The sequence below is a fragment of the Callorhinchus milii genome, unplaced genomic scaffold (genome assembly GCF_018977255.1).
Source record: "Callorhinchus milii isolate IMCB2004 unplaced genomic scaffold, IMCB_Cmil_1.0 Scaffold2, whole genome shotgun sequence".
NCBI classification, from domain to species: domain Eukaryota; kingdom Metazoa; phylum Chordata; class Chondrichthyes; order Chimaeriformes; family Callorhinchidae; genus Callorhinchus; species Callorhinchus milii.
Window position 1 is genome coordinate 95,685,047 of NW_024704743.1, and position 24,393 is coordinate 95,709,439.

Consider the following 24,393-nt stretch of genomic DNA (forward strand, 5'->3'; position numbering starts at 1 on the left):
ACTTGCCCAAGGTTTTGCCCTGCCTGGAATTGAACCCAGGTATCTCACTTGCAAGGCGAGTGCTCTAATCACTGAGCTACAGGACTCCACATTCACCCGAGTCCCATTCAGCTTCCTATCAAAAACACTCAGATTTCTTTGCACTCGTCATATTCATCATCTCTTAACTCGTAATACCTCTCTCCTACCCTCCATTACTCCCGTACTTAACGGCTGCATTGAATCACAAGAAACATAGCCTTGATCCGTCGCCATATGCGCAGAAGAACTTCATTCCCCACAATTCAATGCAATTCCAACTCTTGTTGGTAAGCTGAGTATGTGGCAACGGGTGAAGACACATTGAATCACAGGAAATAGTGTTTACCTGTTGCCCCATGGTCATTTATCAGCTGCACTGAATCACGCATGCGTAGTGTGGAATAAATCGGATTTTATGCAAGTTATACAGCTTGCCTGCAACTTGGTCTTTGCCTAATTCATATTAAATATTATGATCCCGACTATACAACTTATGTGAGTTTTACTGTATCCTGCAAAGCGCTTTGAAATGTCCTGATATGAAAGGCGCTTTGCCAAATGCAAGGATTATTATAATACGTATTCCATTCATGACTTTCACACCATGACTTGATGATCGTATTGCTAAACGAGTCCAACAGGAAAAGTTTCCAGCACCATAGAAGAAATTGGTATAATGCAGATCTCCCTATTCCTCTTGACTACTCTCCACCTTATGAGCACCTCACCTTTTACCACCTCGCCCTTCTTTCCTTCAAATTCCTCTTAGGCTACCGATCCCCCACCCAAATCACCTGTTCCTTCCTCTTGGACATGTTCTCTCGTCCCTTTGCCTCTGCACTGAACACCTGCTCATAATGGGCAGTTTCAACCTTCACCTTAACAACTCTTACCCCATTCCTCTGATTTCACTGCCCTCCTCTCCTCCATAAACCTCACCCTCCACAACCCATTCCCTCTGGGCCTCCACATGCAGCAATCCTGATCATGTAAAACGATCGTCTCTCCTCAATTCTCTTGCCTCCCTGAAATCTAGGCAGTCTCCAAACCCACTCGCTCCCCCTGGTACTACAGGCACCCAAACCCACTCGCTCCCCCTGGTACTACAGGCACCCAAACCCACTCGCTCCCCCTGGTATAACAGCCACCCAAACCCGCTTGCTCCCCCTGTGTAGGGGGCCTTGGTGAGACTGCACCTAAAGTATTGTGTGCAGTTTTGGTCTCCTTATTTACAAAAGGACATACTTGCCCTAGAGGGGGTGCAGCATAGGCTCACCAGGTTAGTTCCTGGGATGAGGAGACTGACCTATGAGGATAGGCTGAATAAACTAGGGCTATATTCTCTAGAGTAAAGAATTAGGGGAGATCTTATTGAAACATATAAGATTCTTAAAGGGCTGGATAAAGTAGACACTGAGGGACTGTTTCTCCTGGTGGAGAATCGATAACCAGGGGTCACAGTCTTAAAATTGTCAGCCTTTTAGAACAGAGTTGAGCAAATATTTCTTCACTCAGATGGCAGTGAATTTATGGAATTCACTCCCCCAGAAGGCTGTAGATGCTCAGTCCTTGAACATCTTCAAGGCTGAGACTGATAAGATTTTTAAAAAATAGAGAGATTAGGGGATATGGGGATAGGGCAGGTAATTAGAGTTAGGTCTGAAGATCAGCCATGATCTTATCGAATGGCGGGGCAGGCTCGAGGGGCTGAATAGCCTACTCCTGCCCCTAATTCTTATGTTCTTACGATAGATATAACAGCCACCCAAATCCACTCGCTCCCCCTAGTATAACAGCCACCAAAACCCCACTTGCTCCCCTTGGTTTAACAGCCACCAAAAACCCACTCGCTCCCTCTGGTATAACAGCCACCCAAACCCATTCACTCCCCTGATATAAGTCATCCCCTCACTTAAATATCAAACCTGGATGCTCGCGCATAATTGGCACAAAACCGGCCTCATTGCTCACCACATATATGGCTCAAGCATCTTTGTACCTACCACCTCTCCCTCTCACAGGCCAAAGCTGCTTTCTATTCACATTACCCCTCAAAACCTCTGACATCACTACCCGCCTCAAAAATATCACCCTCGATCTCTCTAATGTCACAAACTACAAGCCCATTCCTAACTTGCCTTTCCTTGCTAATGTTCTGAAACTCATTCTTGAGAAACAATATTGCTCACACCTCTCCCTTCACTCCCGACTCAAGCCCTCCTAGTGCGGTTTGCGCCCTGTGACCAGGGCTCCCTCAGCCTCCTTCTCCTCCTGGACTTCTCTACTGCATTTGACAATCGATCACTCCATCCTCCTCCCCCACATCTCCTCCCTCATCCATCTCAGTGGGATCTCACTTGTCTGGTTCAAGGCCTACTTCACCAACCGCCATCACTTCATCTTCAGACGTTTATTCTTACTGCCACACCCAGTCACCTCCAGTGTACCCCAAGGCTCCATCCTTGCCCACCTTCTTTTCCTTATTTACATGCTCCCTCTTGGCAATGTCATTCGCAGACACTGGGTCAACTTCCACATGTTTGCGGATGACACTTAAATCTACTTTTCCTCAACCAGCTGCAATTCCAGATCCACTGATGTCCTGTCAGCTTGGTTATCAGATGTCAAGGCCTGGATGAGAACAAGCTTCCTGCAGTGGAATGTTGATAAGATGGAAGGCTCCCATTACTGTCGGCTCCCGCGGCTCTGACCTCTTCAACCTCCTTGGCCTATCCCTAAGACTTACCAAATCTGTGCATAACCGAGGAGTCAAGTTCGATCCCCAGTCGTGCTTCCTACCCCACGTCCAGTCACTCACCAGGACTACTTTCCTCCATCACATTGTCTGCCTCCAACCTTACCTCACATCCAAAGCAGCAGAAACCCTCGATTACGCTTTTGTCACACCCCCGCCTCAATTATTCCAATGTTTTCCTCACTGGTCTCCTCAGTTCTACTATTCACCACCTATGTACTCACCCACTCTAAACTTTGTACCCCATCATATCAGACCTCGCCAGGCTCCACTGGCTCACTATCACACAACGGATCAACTTCAAGATCCTCACACTAGTCTACAAATCCTTTCATTTTCTGGCACCTCGCTACCTCTCTGAGATGCTTTCTCCCCACTCCACGACCTGCCACCTCCGTTTGGCTGGCTCCAGCCTCCATAATATTGAAAGGTAATCAAACACTTTCAGTTATGATCCCTGAACCAGTTTCCAAGTACAACAACAACAAGATTCCATTTATAGAGCGCCTTTCACGTCGGGAGGCACATAAGTAAGTTTAAGATCTGCATACCTGGCAATGAATATGAAACTCCTGCTCAGACACTGAATGGTGTAATACTAACTTTTTTTTTTAAGAATTCTGTCCCATCCTTCACTTCCACCTCTCCTGGCAAACTTAATGGAAGCTCAGGAACACTAAAATCGCCCTCAAGGGACAGGCGAGGGCGACGTGGACCACAAATGACCCAGGGCATATTTAGTCAGAACTCCCAGTATTATAGAGAATGATATAGCACAGAAACAAGCCATTTGGCCTGTAGTTCGTGCTGGTGTTTATACTCCACATAAGCCTCTAACCCTATTAATCCTCTCTCCCATATCCTTTTATTCCCTTCTCTCTTTCATATATGCATTCAGTTTCCTCACAAATGCTTTTTGCTTCAACCAGTTTCCAATAGAGTTCCACATTCTCATCAACTTTTGGGTAAAAAAGTCCCCCAAACTCCCTTCTGGATCTGCTACTGGTCATCTTACATTCATGCCCTATTGTAATACTTAGTTTAGATTAGCATTAAAGTGTCTCACTCTCTTAAGCAGCAACATTAAGGCAAGTTTGAGAGCGTGGCACGTTTTTAAATACTGTATATTGAATATTTCTAGATTAAAAGATTCCAGCGTTTAAAACAAAAGCAATTACTTTATTTAAACCTGGTAGCACATTACATTGCAAGCAAGATTTTAACTTTTATAAAAAGATCTCTGGTAATAGAAGACTCCACACACTTGGATCTAGATTTATTAAATTTATGTATTATTTTAGAGCTTTCAGAATTTGGTAATTTCTTAAATACAGCCTTAAAGCTTTGCAAGCGAGAGACCTGGGTTCGATTCCCCACAGGATGAAACCTTGGGCAAGTTTCCTTACTCCGCACGCCTGATAATAATCCCTCAAAAAAAAGTGATTGCAATCCACGACTGTTTGTGGGACACTGCTGTGCGCAAATTGGCTGCCGCATTTCGCCTACAAACATACAGTCAATTCTGTGAAGTGCTTTGAGACGCCTAGAAGACATGAAAAGCGCTATATCAAATGCAAGTATTATTATTATTATGTTAGACTGGTTCCGTAATTTTCCTTAAGAACTAACCATCTTTGTCTGTTGTTCAATATTATTTTTAAGGCCTCTTAGATATCACATAGCAGTTAAAAATACATATTGATAATAATAATTTTGTGGGCAAACAGAATACAACTGCCAATGGAATTTGCTTACCGCTCAGGTGACTCATAGTGGGAGTACATACTATACTAATGAATATCATCTCAGTATATACTATGTGGATTAGGTTTCCTTTGTACCAGTTACCATAAACTAATTTCCAGAAGAATTATTAACCAATAAAACAGACTTACCAAAAGTGTATGCTCATGAATATGGTTGTCAATAACATTGCTAAGAGTAGTTCCTTCATCCAGAAGGTCAAAGGAGTAGCTTTCTTCTAGTCCAACGAATCCCTTCATCTCCAGTGCTCCACAAGGCCAACACTCAAACCAAGCACCAAATGAAGGTTGCCACAGATCCTTCAATATCGGGGTTTTAAAATATGCAACAAACTGCAGAAGAAGAGTTTAGATACTTAAATTGCAGTGGATTCTTGTAAAATGTAACATCTTGCATTATATCTCCCTAAAGGGACTGACATACAGGTGACTTAATAACCTTCCAGAAAATAATTAAACCCATTAATATTTTTTTCTGCTGTCAATCAAGCATCATCAACAAATGCACTTATTCTTGACATCAAATAGTAGATCTACCATTGGGATCAAAATGCAACAGAATATGACATAAAAATAAATGTACTCGTAACACCAACAGACATGAAAGTAAAAAAACAATCAACACCAAACACAAATGTAGACATAATAAGCAAGAATATCAAATACAAAACAGACCTTTTCTGCAGGCTTAAAGGAATACCTGGGTAGAAAGCTCCATAATAGTGTTCTGTTGAAATCTCCTTAATTTCAATAGATGCAAGTTGTGATGGTGACATTCTTTTAAAGGCAAATTCATATTTAGAATTCGCCATTAATTTTTAAAAAAGATTATTTGTCTGCTTTTGACTCGTGTTAAGTCCAACAATTATCTGTCCATTTCATTCAATAGTAAGCTTCTTGTGATCCCGCATATTTTTTAAAAAATAAACGTGTTGCCTTAAAACCCTTTTTAAATACAAATGACCTCCTGTCATAGGGTAGAATTTGTGTTTTTTTTTAAATATGACCCTCTTTTTCCATTTTAGAACTATAGTACTTTATAGTGCTAGAAAACTTGTGCCCTTTCCCTAAATTACTCTTCAGAGCCCCTCCATGATTGAATAATTTACAATAGGTGGCAACTATGAAGAAGTATCGAGTCCCACCTCTTATCTTAAGTTGAAGCACAGTGAAATAATTAACTGGAGAAATCACAAAAGGTCACTGCTTGAATAGTTCTAAGCAACTGACCCAGAACCCTGAACCAGAATTACAACATTCCAACTCAATAAAGTATTGAGTTATCCCCCCATTTTTAAATACTTTGCTAAATTGGTATACATTTTGTCACCACAAAGATTTACACTTATTGAGATGCTCAATAACAATGCAGGTAGGTGCACTGTAGTAGATGTTTACCTGATTGTTACTGAGGCAGTTTGCTCATAGATCTATCAAAGGTTTATCAACTCCTTTCTAATTCAGTAAAGGACTTATGTAACTGGTTTCTTCTGGCTAAATAAAATGGTAATAGGTGGTGAGCAGAAAACCTAGATATCCATGGACAATATTTCACAACAAAATTAGCCTTACATGGACAAGTTGGGAGATGGAGAACCACCACTATCAGCTAGGGTCCCAAGGTGGCTCAGCGTTGAAGTCGAACTGTTCTCTGTAAAGCGTTACTCCCAGACCTTCTGGATAGCTGTTATACACCCAAACAGAAATTCTGCCCTAAAGAGAGAAAAGATAATGCAATTAGACCATGATTTAGAGGAAACAAAATGTAATCATCTCCAGTGAATCTGAGCCATCATTATACAAATGCAAAGTGGCTTTTCTGGTAAAGTTACTGTTTATGTAGAAGCTGCAATGCAGTTTTCATCATCTTGATTAAAGTATCTGTAATAAATGGATTTTCTATTTTCCTTTTCATCTGAAGAAGCACCAATTGGGATATCAAATTCATCTATTATACTGACCACCCATTATAGAACAATATAGCATTTTAAATACAGTTTACTAAAGGAGTTCCCTAAAAGGACTCGAAAATCCTTGCCGTAACTGGAAGTATGTCACACCGACCTGACAAAACTCCATACCAAAAGTAGATTGCATCTGAGTGTTATTCCTACAAATAGACACGATGTACTGAGTTACCAGAACGAATCCTCATTTACAAATCAGATTCCTTATTAAGGAATGCCAGCAGAAATTACCACATTTAGACCCTCTATATGTAAAGAACACAGGTTGGCATGTTATTTTATCTTTTTTTTAATGTTAGCAACGATAAAAGTTCTAGATTCACATTAGGGTAAAGAATAGTTTCCAGCATTACAGGTTTAATAGACAGCAAAGCCCATCAGTGATGTGACATGATGGCAGAGATGGATGTATGTGTAAACCTTTTTTCTTGTTTGATTTCCCCTCCCATACATCTTTCATTTTACTTTCTTTTCTTCCTTGGATTAATTTTGTTTCAGAGCTTTCTAAGTGAATCTGAATAGCACATACAAAATCTGCATTTTGAGCTCTCCATAATAATCCTTGCAGTTGATATCATGCCTTATCATGTCAAGACTCTTCACAGGCGTTACTATCAAGTGTAGTGACTGTATTTCTAGGTGAATTTGGCAGCAATGTCTGACAAACAGCCATGAAGTGAATGACAAGATTTGTCTGGAAGATTTTTGGTCAGGACATCAGGAGAAACTGTCTTTGATCACCCTCCTTCCCCCTCTGCTCTCTACCCTCTCCCCGATTCTGACCCCCAGCTCGGGTCCAAAACAGACTGTCCAGCGCCTTGGGATATCCTCCCAATGTGTAAGGTGCTATACAATGTAATTTTATTGTTGTTGCCAGGCTCCACTGGCACACTATTGCAGAACATACAGATTACAAGATCCTCACACTTGTGTACAAATCACTTCAATGATCAGAGTTGGGGCTTCTCGAGACAGGACGTCAAAACCAGTATCCGGTTATATTAATTAATTTAAATACACAAGTATATATTTTTACAACACCCCAAAGCCTTAAATTAAGTCTGAGTTGTAACTCATAATATGCTGGCCCTAACCCCTTCTAAGGTGCTACTCTTTATTATAACCTAGCAACCCTAGGCCACCTTGCATTTAAGAACACAAAAATTCAAGACATACAACAATGGGAGCAAGCACAGCAATCCAACATATCTATAATAACAACTCTCAGAACAACACTGCAATAGTAAAACAAAAGTGCTAGCCCCTGATCCCTACAGTGTTGCAATTGCATCTCGGCTCCTTGCTGACTGCTGTAAGCTGCCTCTGCAACCTGTCATCTCACAGAACCCATTTAAAGGGGCAGGCCTCCCCTAGTCATGACTTCACCACATTTCCCCTCTTGGTGGGTTGGAAGCGTGGCGAGCAAGCCATCAAGTGTATCATGTTCCTTCTTCCCACATGCAGCCTACATGGCAGAAACAAAAGCAGCCAAAACTGAATCAAGATACCCTTTAGCCACCGGGCAACAATCTGCACAACATAAATCAAACGTCCCAATGCATCCGAACAGAACATTCAAAAGAATACCAAATCATACATTTCCATCTAGCAGGGCCATTATCATAGTCCCGATTAATATCAGCGTCATCTTCTGTAACCTTTGGCACCACAACTGCGAATTGCAACAATCACATCCAAGATGTCAGAGTCCAAAAATCTTTTTCATCCTGACTTCCAAATGATCACTCGTATTCTTCTGAGATGTTTGATGCTCCTGGCACTCCTTGCTTGTGTCAGCAGCACTTTGTCTTCATTTTGTACAAGCTGCTGGTCTGTAGGCTGCTGGCCGAGACCACCCTACTGGAAGCTACTGCTTGTTCCTGACTCAGTCCCAGCATGGATTGCTGGTCAGCACCGACTATTGTCGGCTGCTGCAACTCATCTGCCTGAACTTGGGTTTGTGCTTGGTTGTTAGCAGATGCAGACTGCTGTCCCAGTCTAAACCAACCGTCTCCACTTCATTTCAGCAAATGGTTTCTCCTCCCACCCCCGTCTGGTTACCTGCGGAGTACCCCAGGGCTCCATCCTTAGCCCCCTTCTTTTCCTCATCTATAATGCTCCCTCTTGGCAATGTCATTCGCTGACATGGGGTAAACTTCCACCCATATGTGGATGACACGCAAATCTACTTTGCCTCCTCTAGCATCGACTCCAGGTCCTGGACGAGTACAAACTTCCTGCAGCTGAAGTAGACAAGACGGATGCCATACTCTTTGGCTCCTGTCAATGTCTTCACTCCTGCGTATCTGAACTCCTCAATCTCCCTGGGTTGTCCCTCAGACTCACCAAACCAGTGCACAACCTCAGCACCAGGTTCGACTCCTGCTGTCCTTCCTACCCCACATCCAGTCCTTGACCAGGAGCGCCTTCAGCCACCTCCTCCACATTGCCCGCCGCCGACTGTACCTTAACCCAAATGCAGCTGAAACCTTCGTGCTTGTGTTTGTCACCTCCGGCCTGGTTAATTCAAACTCACTCCTCGACGGTCTCCCCAGCTCCACTATTCAAAAAATCCAGTTCATTCAGAACTCTGCCACCTGCATACTTAGCCGGACCATAACTCTGTATCCCCTTCTCACCAGTTCGGGCCAGGCTCCACATCACTGAATGGATCGACTTCAAGATTCTCATACTCGTGTTCAAATCCATTCACTCCTTGGCACTACCCTACCTCTCCGACCTCCTCACTCCCCAATCCACCACCCGGCTCCACTGGCACCGGCCTTCCACTTGTCCCTCGTACCCTCCGCTCCACCATTGAAGATCACGCTTTCAGCCATTACGTCCCGAAACTGTGGATCACTCTCACTCAATCCCTCCGCTTTGCCCCCTCTCTCCCCTTTTTCAAGTCCCGCCTGAAAACCTTCCTTTTTGACTGCGTTTACGGTCATTCGCCCGCCCCCCCCCCCCCCACCCCGGCTTGGTCTGGCTGTGCCAATGCTAAGCACTCGGAGACGCTACCCTGGGCTCTACTGAGTTCTTCCCTTGGGATTTTATTACCCTTTTGTCCTTGGTTGCTTTGAGCTGTTGCTCTAACTCCCCTTAATTTTCAACAGCTCCTTTTTTTCTCCTGTTTTCCATTGACTGCCGAGCGCTCCACTTTTCATTGGTCCATCAAACACCGCTCCACCATTACCAAATGACACACACAAGCATATTAAAAAGGACATTAAAAGGACTCCTTTCTGACCATTTTGCATTGTAGTTATAGACATTTTCATTAACTCAATCAGGCCCTCAAGGTGGGCAAGTGCCATTTGGACTCATCTGCCCTCTGCTTCATTTTGTGTACAAGCTTTGGCATAATCTATCACAAACCTTTCGCACTGTGTCCATTTCCCTGTTATCTGGGTAAGACTTATTGCTCCTCCTGTCCGTCGGAATTCTGTCCGTTCTCCTGTGACCCTGTATATATTGTTACAGTGCTCATTTTCTAAAACTGACTGTCTCCCATTCAGTCTCTGTTTCACATGGAGGGATCTCCCTTGCCTAGCTGATCAACATAATCCCAACCAATATTAGTTCTTTTGTCCTTTTTGCTTCCTAGATAATAGTCAGAATCATAATCCACATTTGTAATCCCAACAGCCATTTTCATTCCCTTTTTTGTATCTTTTTTCCTGGAGAGTTTGCCAAACCTGTCTAACTCATTCCTGTACACAGTCTTTCTCAGAACACTTTCACCCATTTCGGTTATTTCCTCTCTTTAATGTAGTCGTCCTCCTCAGTAGAAAAATTATATTCTTCAAAGGACTTTTACAATTTGTCTTGTTGCTTTCACTGGTAATATTTGTTAAATTGAGTATTTTGGTTAATAACAAGCCCCACGTTGGGTGTCAAATATCACGGAGTTTGGCATTTGATGCTCCAATGATCAGAGTTGGAGCCAATGCTCCAATGATCAGAGTTGGGGCTCCTCGAGTCAGGAGGACAAAACCAATATCCTGGTTATATGAACTAATTTAAATTCACAAGTATATATTTTTATGACACTCAACGACAGATTTAAATAAAGTCTGAGTCGTAACACATAAAATGCTGGCACTTTCCCCTTCTAAGGTACTACTCTTTATTATAACCAAACACAGCAATCCAACATATCTATAACAACTCTCAAAACAATACTTCATTAGTAAAACCTAAAATGTCTAGCCTGATACCTACATTGTAGCAATTGCATCCAGACTGCTTGTTAACTGCTGCAAGCAACCTGGAATCCCACAGAACCCATTTAAAAGGGCAGACCTCCCCTGGTCATGACTTTACCACCGTGGCACCTCCCTAGCTCTCCAACATGCTTACACCCCACTAACCACCTCCTCAGCTCAGCTGGCTCTGGCCTCCCTCATATCCCTCAGCTTCACCATCAGCAGCTGTGCTTTCAGTCACTACACCACAAAAGTATGGAAATCTCTGCCTCAATTCCTTCACCTTGCCCTCCCTAGAGTTAGGTGTAAGCACGTTGGGAGAGGTAGGGAGATGCCAGAGCATGAAATGATTTGTACACAAGTATGAGGATCTTGTAATCTATATGTAAACTTAAAAGTTTTTAACAAAAACTTGGAACAGAAAGTCTCTCACTGACCATTCTATAGTTAAATCAATGTTTTGGCAGATTTTAACAGGTCATTAAGTCTGTTTTGAGCATGCAGCAATCAGTACCACTTTGTTTAGGAATAGAGTTTGCATTTTGCAATTCCACAAATACCCTGGGCTCAATAATAGCACTCTTGCCTCCAAATCAGAAGATTGTGGGTTCAAGCCCACATTGGAACTTTTAACTCTCTGAGATGACGCCCATGACACTCAATTCATCTGCATTGCTATCCTTCAGGTGAGATGTTAAACCAAGCTACCGCCTGCCTGTTTAGGCAGATGGTAATCCTCCAAAAGAGAAGTTTTTCCTGGTGATAATCCCACAAATAATATTGGCCATTCACTTCATGCCCATTTGTGGGATATTGCTGTGCACAAATTGGCTGTTGTGTACCTATAAATAGTCACAACACACTGCAGTAAAATCATTTGAAGTGCTCTAAGACTTGGACGACCTGATAAAGCAATATATCAAATGACCCGATTATGTCTAAATCCACATTTCTGTGTAGATCAATCTAATTCAACTCTTGATGTTTAACATTTTATCACCTCACACACTCCTGCTCACTCCCCCCCCCTATCCCCCCATGGCTGTCAGGCCAGGCCAGGCCAGGCCAGGCCAGGCTGTGTGTGTGTGTGTGTGTGTGCTCGGCTCGGGCTGTACTTGCCTGCCCCTACCTCCTTCACTGCGGGCTGTCTCCTCACTCGCCGCAGCCGCCAGGATGGCACGATTGTTCACATGTAACAATGGTATCATTCTGACCAGTGCGAGTCCCAACCGGAATATGCGAGTCCCAACCGGAATATTTTCAGACACAATTTACACCAAATCAAATAGATTCAAAACCCGGCCCCGGGAGGGCCGCTTTCCCTCCCCAGGACCGGGTCATGGGTGGCCTTTTACAAAACCAGAAACGGATGGGTGGAGGAGGGCTTCGAAAGAGCGAATAATAAATAAAGCACATTAACGCCGCCCCACATGTGATGGATTGTTCCGGCTCCAGTAAACCCGAAATGCTTTTGTCTCTGCTTTAAAAAGTCGTTTTATGTTTACATCTCAAAACTGCACACGTTTCAAGATGTCACGTTTTCCTTCGCTGGGGCGGGCGGTGGCGGTGGTGGTGGTGGTAGGGAGGGGGGGGGGGGGGAAGGCCGGTGAGAAAATGTTTCGAACAAAATGTTTTGAACATATTATGACAGAAAGTTAAAATATCGGGAGCTCTCAATGGAACTGAGAGGGTTGGGAGTGGAAATTGAGGGTGTTTTGTTTCCCCTTTCCCAAACTGCAGGCCCGGAAAGGCTGATGTCGCACAAAACAAATGAAGGCAACGAGCAGGAAAAACAAAACGCTGGACTGAGAGGTTCAGTTCCCCTCCATCGCGGGTTACTCAAGTCGGTTGGGATCTCCCGGAGGCGCGATAGCGGGGTTTAAGTTTAGATACTGACAGCGCGGTGAGTCAGTCTCCAAACCAGACGCCAGTGTCTCGGGTCAGCATAACCTGGGAGCAGAGGTTCAACCACTCAGGTTCGCGGAACAGGTGCGGTGCTCGCCTGTCCTGTCCGCCACTGCCACATGGGCGGCCGGCGGCCATCATTGCGACGCTGGGGTTTCGTTTGCGCGGGGCTGTCGGTGACTGTAGGAACCAGGTATCGGCTCTTACACGGGACTCGGTAAGAGAGAGGGGGGAAACCCTCGCGTTTTATTCTATTTTAAATACAAGAAATGAAGGAAATGATCTTAAATGCGCAGTTAAACGACAGGTATCTACGTAACACGCCCCCCCCCACCCACCCGCCCCACTTCCCGTCAAACCCAATTCGTCTCAACGGTCAAGACCACCGCGAACCTCTGAGTATTTCTGACACTCGCGTTTCTTTTATTTTCTATACTGATTTCAAAAAGGTTCAAAAATTCTAAATCCGTTATTCTCAACCGTCGCCCACAACACGGTCAATGGAATCCCCAACGCTGTCTTATTGTGACGTACGATGACTGACAGGTGCCCCGGCCATACGGACGGCCGGGTCACTGCCCGCTTCGCCAATCAGCGCGACAAGGGGGCGGGGGTTCCGCCGTCGAGCGCCGCGGAGGAAGCCGGGATTTCCGGACTCTCCTTCAAACAGAGTGAAGGCCGAGAGTGAGGGCGGGGATGGTTCTTTACTGTTGTGTCTCTCAAACACCGACATCTTAACCTTACACACAAGCCGATTATAACATGTAAAACCGTGCAATTCAACTCCAAACAAATGTCACCTTCCTCTTACACCCATACGCACACTCATTAAGCGGCATTTCTATCTGTCGGGCAAAAAAAATCCTCACCCCCCCCCCTCCCACCCCCGGTGATATACAAAAAAAAACAAGCGGAAGTGTAACTTACGTGAAATAACGGCCCAAAAGATTTGGTAAAACGTCTTTTCTTTTTAGGCGGAATTTTCAAAAAGTAACGGGGGAGCCCAAAGGAGAAAGAAGACGAACGCTTTTTGCCATAAAAGCTCGACGGCGGCCTGGAGCTGACGCTGTGTTCTCCGCGATCAGTAGCCAGTGGATGAAAAGAGCAGCCGCCCGCCCATCGCCTCCTTTTATACCCTCGGCCAGGCACCCGGATGCTGACGCGACGTCTCCACGCCGAGGTCCTGGTGACAACAACAAGCGGCAGCGGCGGTTCAGACACGGGCTCACACCACACCGCCCGCGCCTCACCTCACCCTCACCCCAGTCAACCCGCGGACATGTCGCTTACCACGTTTGCGGTCGTTAACGCGCCTCCCGCCGCATCGGCCGCCCGACTCCAAGGTGACGCGCGGTCGCGGCGCCCGGGTCTGAGGGGCGAATATTTTTTTGGGGAGGAAAAAAAGTGCAAATAACCCGCGAGTGTTCAGGTGAAGAGGCGTTAGCGGTGATCACAGGAGTAACGGTGAGCGAGTTGGCCGTCTGTTTTTGTCTTGGGAGGAAGGCGGTGTGTTTTGAAGGCTACTTCCTCCCACTCGCTCACTCACTCGCTCACTCACTCGCTCAAGACAGGAATAGGGTAAACAACAACCAAATGACATTTGTGTTAAGGCCTTTCCCGCGGGAGGACCTCCCAAGGCGCCGGACAGTCAGTGTTTCGGACGGGAGCCGCGGCTCGAGGATGCGGGAGGGCAGTGGGGGAAGGAGGGTGATCGAAGGCACGGTCCAAGTGGAGGGTCTCGAAGGAGGGTCTTGAAGGAGGCGAGGGAAGAGTTGGAGGGAATGTGGGATGGAGTTCCAGAGGGTGGGGGGGGGCAGAGTGGCTGAAGACTCACCAGCCAACGGTGAGGTGGGCGAGACGGGCTGTGAAGCCGGCCAGAGCCCGCTGAGCGGTTGGTAGGCAGCGGACAGGTTGGTAGGCGGCGGACAGGTTGGTAGGCAGCGGACAGGTTGGTAGGCAGTTAGGAGGTGGCTGAGGTAGGGGGGGAGCACGGCCGTGGAGGACTTTGAAGCTGAGGACCAGGATCTTGAACTGTATCCTCGTGTGTGATGGGAAGCCAGTGGAGTCGGGCGAGGATGGGGGTGATAGGGTCACGGAGCCTAATGCAGGAGAAGACGTGGGCTGCAGAGTTCTGGATGATCTGCAGCCTATGTAGGAAGGGGTTGGGGAGGTCGATGAGCAGGGAATTTGCATAGTCAAGCCTCGATGTTTTGTATGATAATAATCCTTCCATTTGATATAACGCTTCTCACGTCTTCTAGACGCCTCAAAGCGCTTCACAGAATATACTGTAAAGTGAATTGGTTGTACATTTGTGGGCAAAACGCGGCAACCAATTGCGCATGGCAGTGTCACACAAACAGTCATGGATTGAAGTGACCAATTGATTATTTTTTTTTCTTGGGGGATTATTATCAGACGTGTGGAGGAAGGAAACTTGCCCAAGGTTTTGCTCTGCCAGGAATCAAACCCAATCTCTCACTTGCAAAGCGAGTGCTCTAACCACTGAACTACAGGACTCCTACAGAAATGCATGCGAGAGGGTAAAATGTTAAATACTATGAGATTATAACCTATATTGATAAATCCAGCATTACACTTAACATTAAAAAAAAGCTACCGTTTTATTATAGAGGCAAAGAATTGTCAACGATTCACATACACACGCAATTTATTTTTTGCAGTATATATTTGCAAATAAATGACCTCTGTTTATTTTACAATCTTTCATACATTACAAGACCAGCGGCAACCAGTTGACCACAGGCCAATGTAGTCCCTCCAATGTTTGTTGCCGTCGCCCACTGGAGTGCAGACAGTGATGCATGATTAACTTTCTTGTTTCGCTTTATGTGATTAAACAATTTTGCTGTTGAAACTCGAACTGATTGCCACAAAATGGTAAAGCTGTTGTCAAGAGTTTAAAATAACTTCTCAAGATTTGACACTTTTTAAACTTCGGTTTTAGAGAGAAACAAAACCTTACACATCTTTGCTATCTTCTGCTCGTGGGATTCAAATAACAACAACTTGGATTTATATAGTGCCCTCCACGCTGGATGGCGTCTCAGACCACTTCACAATAATGGATCCCGGGGCCGAGCCAGAGAGGTAGGGGCGTGCAGAGGAGTGGAGGGATTTGAAAACGAGTGAGTATCTTGAAATCAATCCTCTCTGGGACAGGAAGCCAATGCAGTCTGGCAAGGACTGGGGTAATCGGGGAGCGGGGTTTGGTACGGGTAAGAATGTGGGTGCAGAATTTTGGATGACTTGGATTTTATGGATGGTAGTGGAGGGGAGACCGGCGAGGAGGGCATTTGAATAGTCCAGCTGAGAGGTGACAAAGGCATGGACCAGGGTTTCAGCGGCTTTTGGGGTGAGATATTGGCGGAGACAAGCGATACGTCGGAAGTGGAAGAAAGCAGTGCTGGTGAGGGACTGGAGTGAGTGAGGAAGGATAATTGGGGGTCGAACCTGACACCTAGGTTGCGTACGAGTTCGGAGAGTTTTAGGTGCAGGTTAGGTAAGTGGAGGAGGTGAGAATCGTGCAATTTAAGACTTTGATGAGAGCCAAAGAGTATAGCTTCCATCTTGTTAACATTTAGCTGAAGGAAATTCGTGCTCATCCAGCTCCTGATGTCTGACAGGCAGGATGACAGAACATCAGGGGGACTGGGGGTTGCAAAGTGAGGTGGAAAAATAGAGTTGGGTGTTGTCCACATACATGTGGAAGTGTACCCCATGTCTGCAGATGACATCCCCAAGAGGGAGCATATAGATAAGGAAGAGGAGGGGGCCAAGGATGGATCCTTGGGGTACCTCGCAGGTGACCGGGTGAGAGCGGGAGGAGACGCTGTTTGTGCAGATGTACTGCTGGCGGTTTGTGAGGTAGGACTCGAACCAGGCGAGTGCGGTCCCACTGAGGTGGAGGAGGATGGTGTGATCGACGATGCCGATAGCGGAGGAGAGGTCAAGGAGGCAGAGGGAGCCCTGGTCACAGATAGAGAGGATGTCGGTTGAGACTTTCACGGGCTCTACTGAGGGCAGGGCGGAAACTGGCCTGGAGGGGTTCGAAGAGGGAGTGGGAGGAGAGGTGTTCGCGGAATTGATTGGCAACAATGCGTTCTAGGACTTTGGCAAGGAACGACAAGTTTGAAATTAGTGACTAAGGTTTGAGGGATCTAGGGAAGGTTTTTTTCAGGAGGGGCGGTGATGACAGCAATTTTGAGGGAGGCAGGGACTGATCCGGAGGAGAGGGACTGGTTGATGACGTCAGCCAGTAGTGGGCAGAGGAGGGGGTGAGGGGGTGAGCAGCAAGTTGGTGGGGAGGGGGTCGAGGCAGTAGGGGTGGGTTTCATCGAAGTGATGGTGGGTGAGAGGGAGGAAGGAGAGATGGGGAGGAAGGAATGTAGAATGGGGTTCGTGGTAGAAGCTGATGATGGGGCGGGTGAGGGGGACAGAGAGGGGGTGGTGGTGGGTGACAAGAGGCAGGAGGATGAGGCTGCCTGGCGGATGTTATTTATTTTAGTTGAAAAGAAGTCCATGACCTCCTCACACTTGGCATTTGATGTGAAGATTGAGGAGGTCTGAGGGGGCGCACAGAGGAGGTAGTGGGTGGTGGAAAAAAGGACTTTAGGGTTGTTTTTTGCCTCCAAGATGATGTTGGAGTAGAAGGCCATTTTCGCACGTGTCAAAGAACGGCGGTAGCTTTGGAGATGCTCGAGCCACAGTTGGTGATGAACTGTCAGGCCAGTTTTCTGCCAACTGTGCTCGAGCAGCCGGGTTTGGGTTTTTAGGCAGCGGTGATGGTTGTTATACCAGGGGGATCGGGTGGGTTTGGAGATGGTCCTGGATTTCAGGGGGACGAGAGAGTTGAAGGTGGAGGAGAGGCGATCATGGAGCAGCTGGACGGCTGCTTCAGGATCTCTGCGGATGGAAGGCCAGAGGGATAGGATATCAGAGGATGTTAGGGCCTTTGTGAGGGTCTCAAGGGGTAGCCTTTTCCATGGAGTATGGTTGAGGGCTTGGTGGAGGAGAGAGGCATGTGAGAGGAGAACGAGATGAGGAAGTGATCTGAGATCGAAATGCTGATTTCCTGGCATTTTTGAAACGTTGCTCTGGCTAACCGGGATTTAAGAACATGATTTTTTAGCTGGTTAAGCTCCAGCAGTACACCAAACCAACGCGCATTTTGGGGAACCCAAGCCTCGTCTCTTGCCAACCTGCACCTCTTACTATCTAGAATTAGATAAGCGGGGTACGAATCACCAAGGAGAGCGTTCACATTCTATTCCAGACACTGATTTTCTATGTGTAGGTTTGCATACATGTGTATAACTCTTAGTGTTTGGATACTCAACCAAGTTTTCATACAATTGATTGATCAATCCATTAGCGATTTTGAATCATAGAATATCCAAAGGTCATGTTGTTACTGTGACACTCCCTCTACCACCAAGAGCTATGTAGCACCTGGAGCAAAGATAACATTGTGGTTAATGACTTTTTTCTTTCCTCCCACCCTTTTGCTAAATTCCCATTCTAAGTTGAATCATTGTGGAAGATACCAATGAAAATATGGGTGCTTCTTTAAAGAGGACAAACCATCACATAGGTGTTTGAGCACCACATCACCATGTAATTAACTATGGACTCATCTGAAAGGGTCTGGAAAGAGATTATTTGTTCAATACTGACTCAAAATAAATGTTTTGTCTTGAGGCAGAATATGTGTCTATTAAAAAAGAGGGATAATTGAAAAGAACAGTAATTAATTTATGTTACGTGTTTAGTGCTTACTTGAACTTTCTTTTAGCTGCTGTCAACTTAGGAACAGTAGCTCATTGTTAAGAGCTCCAACTTAGGGAAGGGAAATTGATGCACGATTATGAATCCTAATTGCTATCTGTTGACACTGACTGATGGGTGTGTGCAGGTAATTGTTGGCTGAGGACAGCATCAGGCTCGATTGTGATAACTTCCATGGTAGCATAGTTGTGTTGGCTCACTGTCAGTGCTCACATATGACTAATGTTTTTGGATACGGGGATGACGACAACTGTTTGTGGAACTATACTTCCAATCAACACTTTCAGGAGAGCAAGGAGGACGGAGGGGGAATGAGGGGAGACAATTAGTGTCTGTGAAAAAAGGATCCAAAATTGGATAAATCCTTCCTATAAAGTTTCCAGGATGTTTAAATATTTGCGATTTGTACTGTTTTTTTGTCAACCTTGTGTCTGACACGTGTGGAAACCCATCATCGTGCTTAAGAGTATCCAAACTAAGAATTCCCTGTATCCTATCTACACATGGAAATTCCAGAGATAGGTTGTTGGAACGGAATGCGCACTCTCTCCCTGGAGGGACTCATCCTGCTTACCTAATTACGTAGATACAGAGACATAGAAACAGAAGTAGACTATTCAGCCCCTCAAGCCTGTTCTGCCATTTTATAAGATCATGGCTGATCTATACTTCAAGTCCAGTTACCTGTCCTATATTCCTCGATACCCTGATCTAACAAATATTTAGCTATGATAATTCTGGAAAGTATTGAGCACAGGTTGGCAAGAACCAATACTTGGGGACCCCAGAGTGTGAGTTGGGGTAGTGCTGGAGCCTAACCAGCTAAAACAACATAGCTTGCCATTGAAAGCACTGTCTGACAAGCTTTCATGCTGCTTTGGCGCTGTCATCACTCCTATCCTTAAAAAAAACCTCCACCGACCCTGCTCTACTCCCTAACTACTGCCCCATCTCCAACCTCCCCTTCCTCTCCAAGGTCCTGGAATGAGTTGTTGCTTATAAGCTTCGCTCCTTCCTCTCCCGCCACTCGCTTCTCGAACCCCTCCAATCGGGTTTCCGTGCCGCCCACAGCACAGAAACAGCCCTGGTCAAAGTGACAAATGACATTCTGTCCATCTGCGACCAGGGTTCCCTCTGCCTCCTCGTCCTCCTTGACCTCTCTGCTGCCTTCAAAGTTGTCGACCACTCTGTCCTCATCCACCACCTCTCCTCTCACCTCAACCTCCACAGCGCTGTCCTTGACTGGTTCAGAACGTATCTCTCACCCCCCGTCCCAGAATACTTAACAGTGGTGGAGCCCAATGCCGAGTCTGGGGGGTGGGGGGGTAGGTGGCCAATGGTATGGTTGAAGAGGAAGATCTTCAGGCTGATGGTGGAACGGAGGATTCAAAGGTTGAGGAGGCCGGAGCTAGTAGAGCGGAGACAGTAGGTAGTGCTGTCAGGAGAAAGGAGGTTGGAGAGAATGGGGGGTGCCAAGGCGTTGAGGTTTTAAGCACTAGAGTGAATATCTTGAAGTCGATCTGCTCTGTGACAGGGAGCCAATGTAGTTTGGACTTGGGTAATCGGGGTGCGGAGTTTAGTGCAGGTGAGAATACAGGCGGCAGAGTTTTGGATGAGTTGAATTTTGTGAATAATGGAGGAGGAGAGACTGGCGAGGAGGGCATTTGAGTAGTCCAACCGAGAGGTGACAAAGGCATGGACTAGCGTTTTGGCAGCTTGTGGATTGAGGTGTTGTCGAAGACGGGCAATGTGGAGGAGGTGGAGGAAAGTGGTCCTGTCCAATGTCCAGACGTGGGGATCAAACCTGACAGCTTAGTTACGCATGGGTTCTGAGAGTTTTAAGGACAGATCGGGTAGGTTGAGGAGGTCGCAACCCCAGGACAGAAGACTTCGATGGGAGCCAAAGAGTATGGCTTCCGTCTTGTTGACGTTTAACTGCAAGAAGTTTGTGCTCATCCAGTCCAGTTGGAGGAGGAGAAGTAGAATTGAGTGTCATCCGCATACATGTGGAAGTTAACCCCTTGTCTGCAGATGCCATCACCGAGAGGGAGCATATAAATGAGTAATAGAAGGGGGCCAAGGATGGAGCCTTGGGGTACCCCGCAGGTGACCGTAATGGGGCAAGACGAAAAAACATTTGCGGAAATGTAGTGCTGGTGGTTTGTAAGGTGGGACTCGAACCAAGCGAGTGTGGTCCCACTGAGGTGAATGATGGAAGACAGGCGATGGAGGAGGATGATGTGATCAGAGGATAGAATTCAAAATCCTCGTACTTACTTTCAAGGCCCTCCACGGCCTTGTCCCTTCCTACATCTCTGACCTACCTGACCAGGTCTCCCGCCCTACCATTGGCGGCTGGGCTTTCAGCCTCTCTGTCCCCGCTCTTTGTAACTTCCATCCCACAATCCCTTTGCCTTGCTTCCTCTCTTGCCTCCTGACGTGAAAGGCTCTTTACGAATGTAATTTTGTTGTTGTTGTTGTACTAACAATTTAATTTGCAACAATCTTTCAAGCTTAATGCTCGTTTTAAGATAAATGTAAGATATGTACAATAATTGATATTTGTGAGTGCAAATTCTATCCATGTGTTAATTTTTTTTCTTTGTATTTCTCACAAGTGAAATTGTACAAAAGATTTTGTCTAAGACATCATGTACTGTAGTCCTATGTTTAATAAAAATTGACCCCCTGAACTGTCTGCAATTTTATCAAAGTATCATTTAAACTGTTCAGAGTTACTTGACTGAACAAGGCTGGCAGGGTTTTGGAGACACAGCACAAATGAGAAATTGCTAGCTAGCATGACGTCTGAAACTTAATAGTTCATGCCCACATTAAAATTCAGTGCTGTTGGTGGTTAGCTATTCCTCCTTGCATAGTGAGGCAACCTTGATGTGGTCCTTAACTACTCATTCAGAGCTATTCCTCACATGACAGGCTCCATCTCCTCGGACTTCTCTTCCCTGCTCTCCTCGCTCAACCTCTCCCTCCACATCAACTCTGCCACTCACAGTCACGGCCACCCACTCGATTTGGTGATCACCCGGGGCCTCAGTGTCTCGGATGTCACCATTACCGACAAGGCCGTCTCCGATCACCACTTCATCTCCTTTCACCACCTCCACCCCCCTCCCCATCTCCACCAGACCCACCACCATCTTCTACTGCCCCTGGAAGAAGTTAACCCCACAATCCCTAACCGCTGCCTTGGAGTCCTCTGAACTCCTCTCCCTCTGGCCTTCAACCCTCACTGACCCCTCTTCTCCTCTCACCCTCCTCCACAACACCCTCTCCTCCACACTCTTGCCCCCATCACCTCCCGTACTGTCTCCTACTCTCGCTCCTCCCCCAGGTTCACCACCCACCTCCGCTCACTGAAGAGCCAGGTGCGGGCCGCTGAACGCACCTGGGTCAAATCTGGCCTAACGGTCCACCGACAAATCTGGCTGGACCTCCTCAAAATCTACCGCTCCACTCTAGCCTCGGCCAAGTCGTCCTTCTACTCCAGGATAATTCTGGAGGCGAAGAACAACCCCAGGCTACTGTTTTCTACCACTTGAATCCAAAATCAAGGGAATTCGCTCCGCGGTCACTTGCCCTTCAACATCCATCCACCCACCCCCCATCCCCTCCCTCCCACACTGACTCCTACCCATCCTCCCCTACACACTTTCGTACCCGTTTCCCCACCCTCTGTCACCAAACTCATCCTATCCCTGAAACCCACCACCTGCTCCCTTGACCCCATCCCCACTCCACTCCTTATCTCCCAGCTCCACCTCCTTGCCCCACATATCACAGACATTGTCAACCTGTCCCTCTCCTCTGGCTCTGTTCCCATTCCCTTAAAAACTGCCACCATCACTCCCACCTTGAAAAAACCCTCCCTTGATGCGTCGCAGCTATCAAGCTACCGGCCATCTCCAACCTCCCCTTCCTGTCCAAGGTCCTGGAACGAGTTGTCGCCTCCCAGCTGCACTCTTTCCTCTCCACCCATTCATTATTCGAACCCCTTCAATCGGGTTTCCGTGCTGCCCATAGCACAGAAACTGCCCTGGTCAAGGTCACCAATGACATCCTGACCATCTGCGACCAGGGCTCCCTCTGCCTCCTCGTCCTCCTCGACCTATCGGCAGCATTCGATACGGTCGACCATGCTATCCTACTCCACCGCTTGTCCTCCCACCTCAACCTTCAAGGCCCTGTCATTGAGTGGTTTAGGTCGTACCTCTCCCACCATCTTCACTTTCTTTCCACGAATGGCTTTTCCTCCGGCCCCCGCACTGTCTCGTGCAGTGTCCCTCAGGGCTGTCCTCGGTCCCCTCCTCTTCACCCTCTATATGCTCCCCCTTGGTGACATCATCCGCAGACATGGGGTTAACTTCCACATGTATGCGGATGACACCCAACTCTACCTTTCCTCCTCTACCCTCAACTCCACGACCACCGATGTCCTGACAGCTGCCTGTCCGACATCGAGTCCTGGATGAGAGACAACTTTCTTCAGCTCAACGTGCGTAAAACTGAGGCCCTCCTGATTGGCTCACGTCAGCGCCTCCGCACCTCAGGCGCTGACACCATCAGCATCCAAGGCTGCACTCTCCACCTCTCAAAGCCAGTCAGGAACCTCGGGGTTCTGTTCGACCCTGAGCTGTCCTTTCTCCCTCACATCCGCACCACAACTGGCACCGCCTTCCATCACCTCCGGAATGTCGCCAGACTACGGCACTACCTCACCCCTCACGCTGCTGAAACCCTGGTTCACGCCTTTATCACCTCAAGGCTGGACTATGGGAACTCTCTCCTCGCCGGCCTTCCCGGCACCTCCCTCCACAAGCTGCAGGTCATTCAGAACTCTGCAGCTCGTGTACTGTCCCGCACCAGGCTTCGCGACCACATCACTCCCACCCTCGCTCGCCTCCACTGGCTCCCCATCCCCCAGAGGATCGAATTCAAGATCCACATCCTCACCTACAAGGCCATTCACGGCCTTGCTCCCTCCTACCTCTCCGACCTACTATCCCCCTATCTACCTGCCCGTACCCTCCGTTCCTCTGGCTCCGGTCTGCTCCACATCCCCCGCCCCAGCCGCCTTCAGCCTCTCAGGCCCTAGGCTCTGGAACTCCATCCCCCAGTGCCTTCGCCTTGCTTCCTCCCTTTCCTCCTTAAAGGCCGGTCTCAAGACCTTTCTCTTTGACCGTGCCTTCAGCTCCCCTCTCGACTCTCTATCCCCTCCTCGCCCCCTCCCTTCCCTCCCCTCACCCTGACCATTCCCCCCTCCTCGCTCCCTCCCTTCCCTCACCCTGACCATTTCCCCCCTGCTCGGGTCCTGACCCAACTGTCCAGCGCCTTGGGACGTCCTCCTGACGTGAAAGGCGCTCTATAAATGGAATCTTGTTGTCTTTTGGGTGCACTGCTTCCAACTAGCTGCATAGTTCCAGGGAAGATTTCACCTCCCTGCACAGAATATCTTGAATATCTTGCAGTACATCAGAATATCATCATAGCACTAAGGAAAAAGATTTTCTTAACAAAGCTATTTGGGGCAATGTACTGAGAAAATAACAGCACCAATTAAAAGATGGGGTCAGCCTTGAAACTACATGTTTCTTACCATGCATCGAACTAGAATGTTTGATAATGTAAATAAACCTGTGTAGTGATAAACAAGTTAGTGTCGTATCAGAACTCCATTTCCAGTAGGTCTGCCAGAAACCAGTTTTGAAGGGCAAAGTAAGTAATAGAAAACAATGATATCTGCAGTCCTTTGGCAAAGACACTTAGCTCAACACCCAACCAGTAACTCTATTTAATCATTCCAGAATATTACCGAGTTTCGAGTCTGACAGAAGCTGCCAAGGACAAGAATGATAGATAAGTAACAATCTCTTAAGAAATATTGGAAACATAAGATGTTTATAGATAATTGATTCTGCATTTGTTCTTTGTTAATTCAATAGAAATCA

The 24,393-nt window shown here is 46.8% G+C and overlaps 1 protein-coding gene across 2 annotated transcripts in view; it reads right to left on the bottom strand.

Moving 5' to 3' along the window:
• Nucleotides 1–13,744, bottom strand: part of azin1 (antizyme inhibitor 1) — a 31,070-nt gene extending 17,326 nt beyond the window's left edge. The window contains exons 1-3 of one of the 2 annotated variants that reach the window (NM_001292967.2): nt 13,547–13,722; nt 6,112–6,252; nt 4,672–4,872 (exon numbers count right to left, since the gene is read on the bottom strand). In NM_001292967.2, coding sequence (NP_001279896.2) covers nt 4,672–4,779 — 108 coding nt within the window. In that variant the 5' untranslated portion in view covers nt 4,780–4,872; nt 6,112–6,252; nt 13,547–13,722. Of the gene's footprint in view, nt 1–4,671; nt 4,873–6,111; nt 6,253–13,546 lie in introns of both variants that reach the window. The other variant, XM_042345231.1, reaches the window with a different exon arrangement.
• Nucleotides 13,745–24,393: the final 10,649 nt, after the last annotated feature.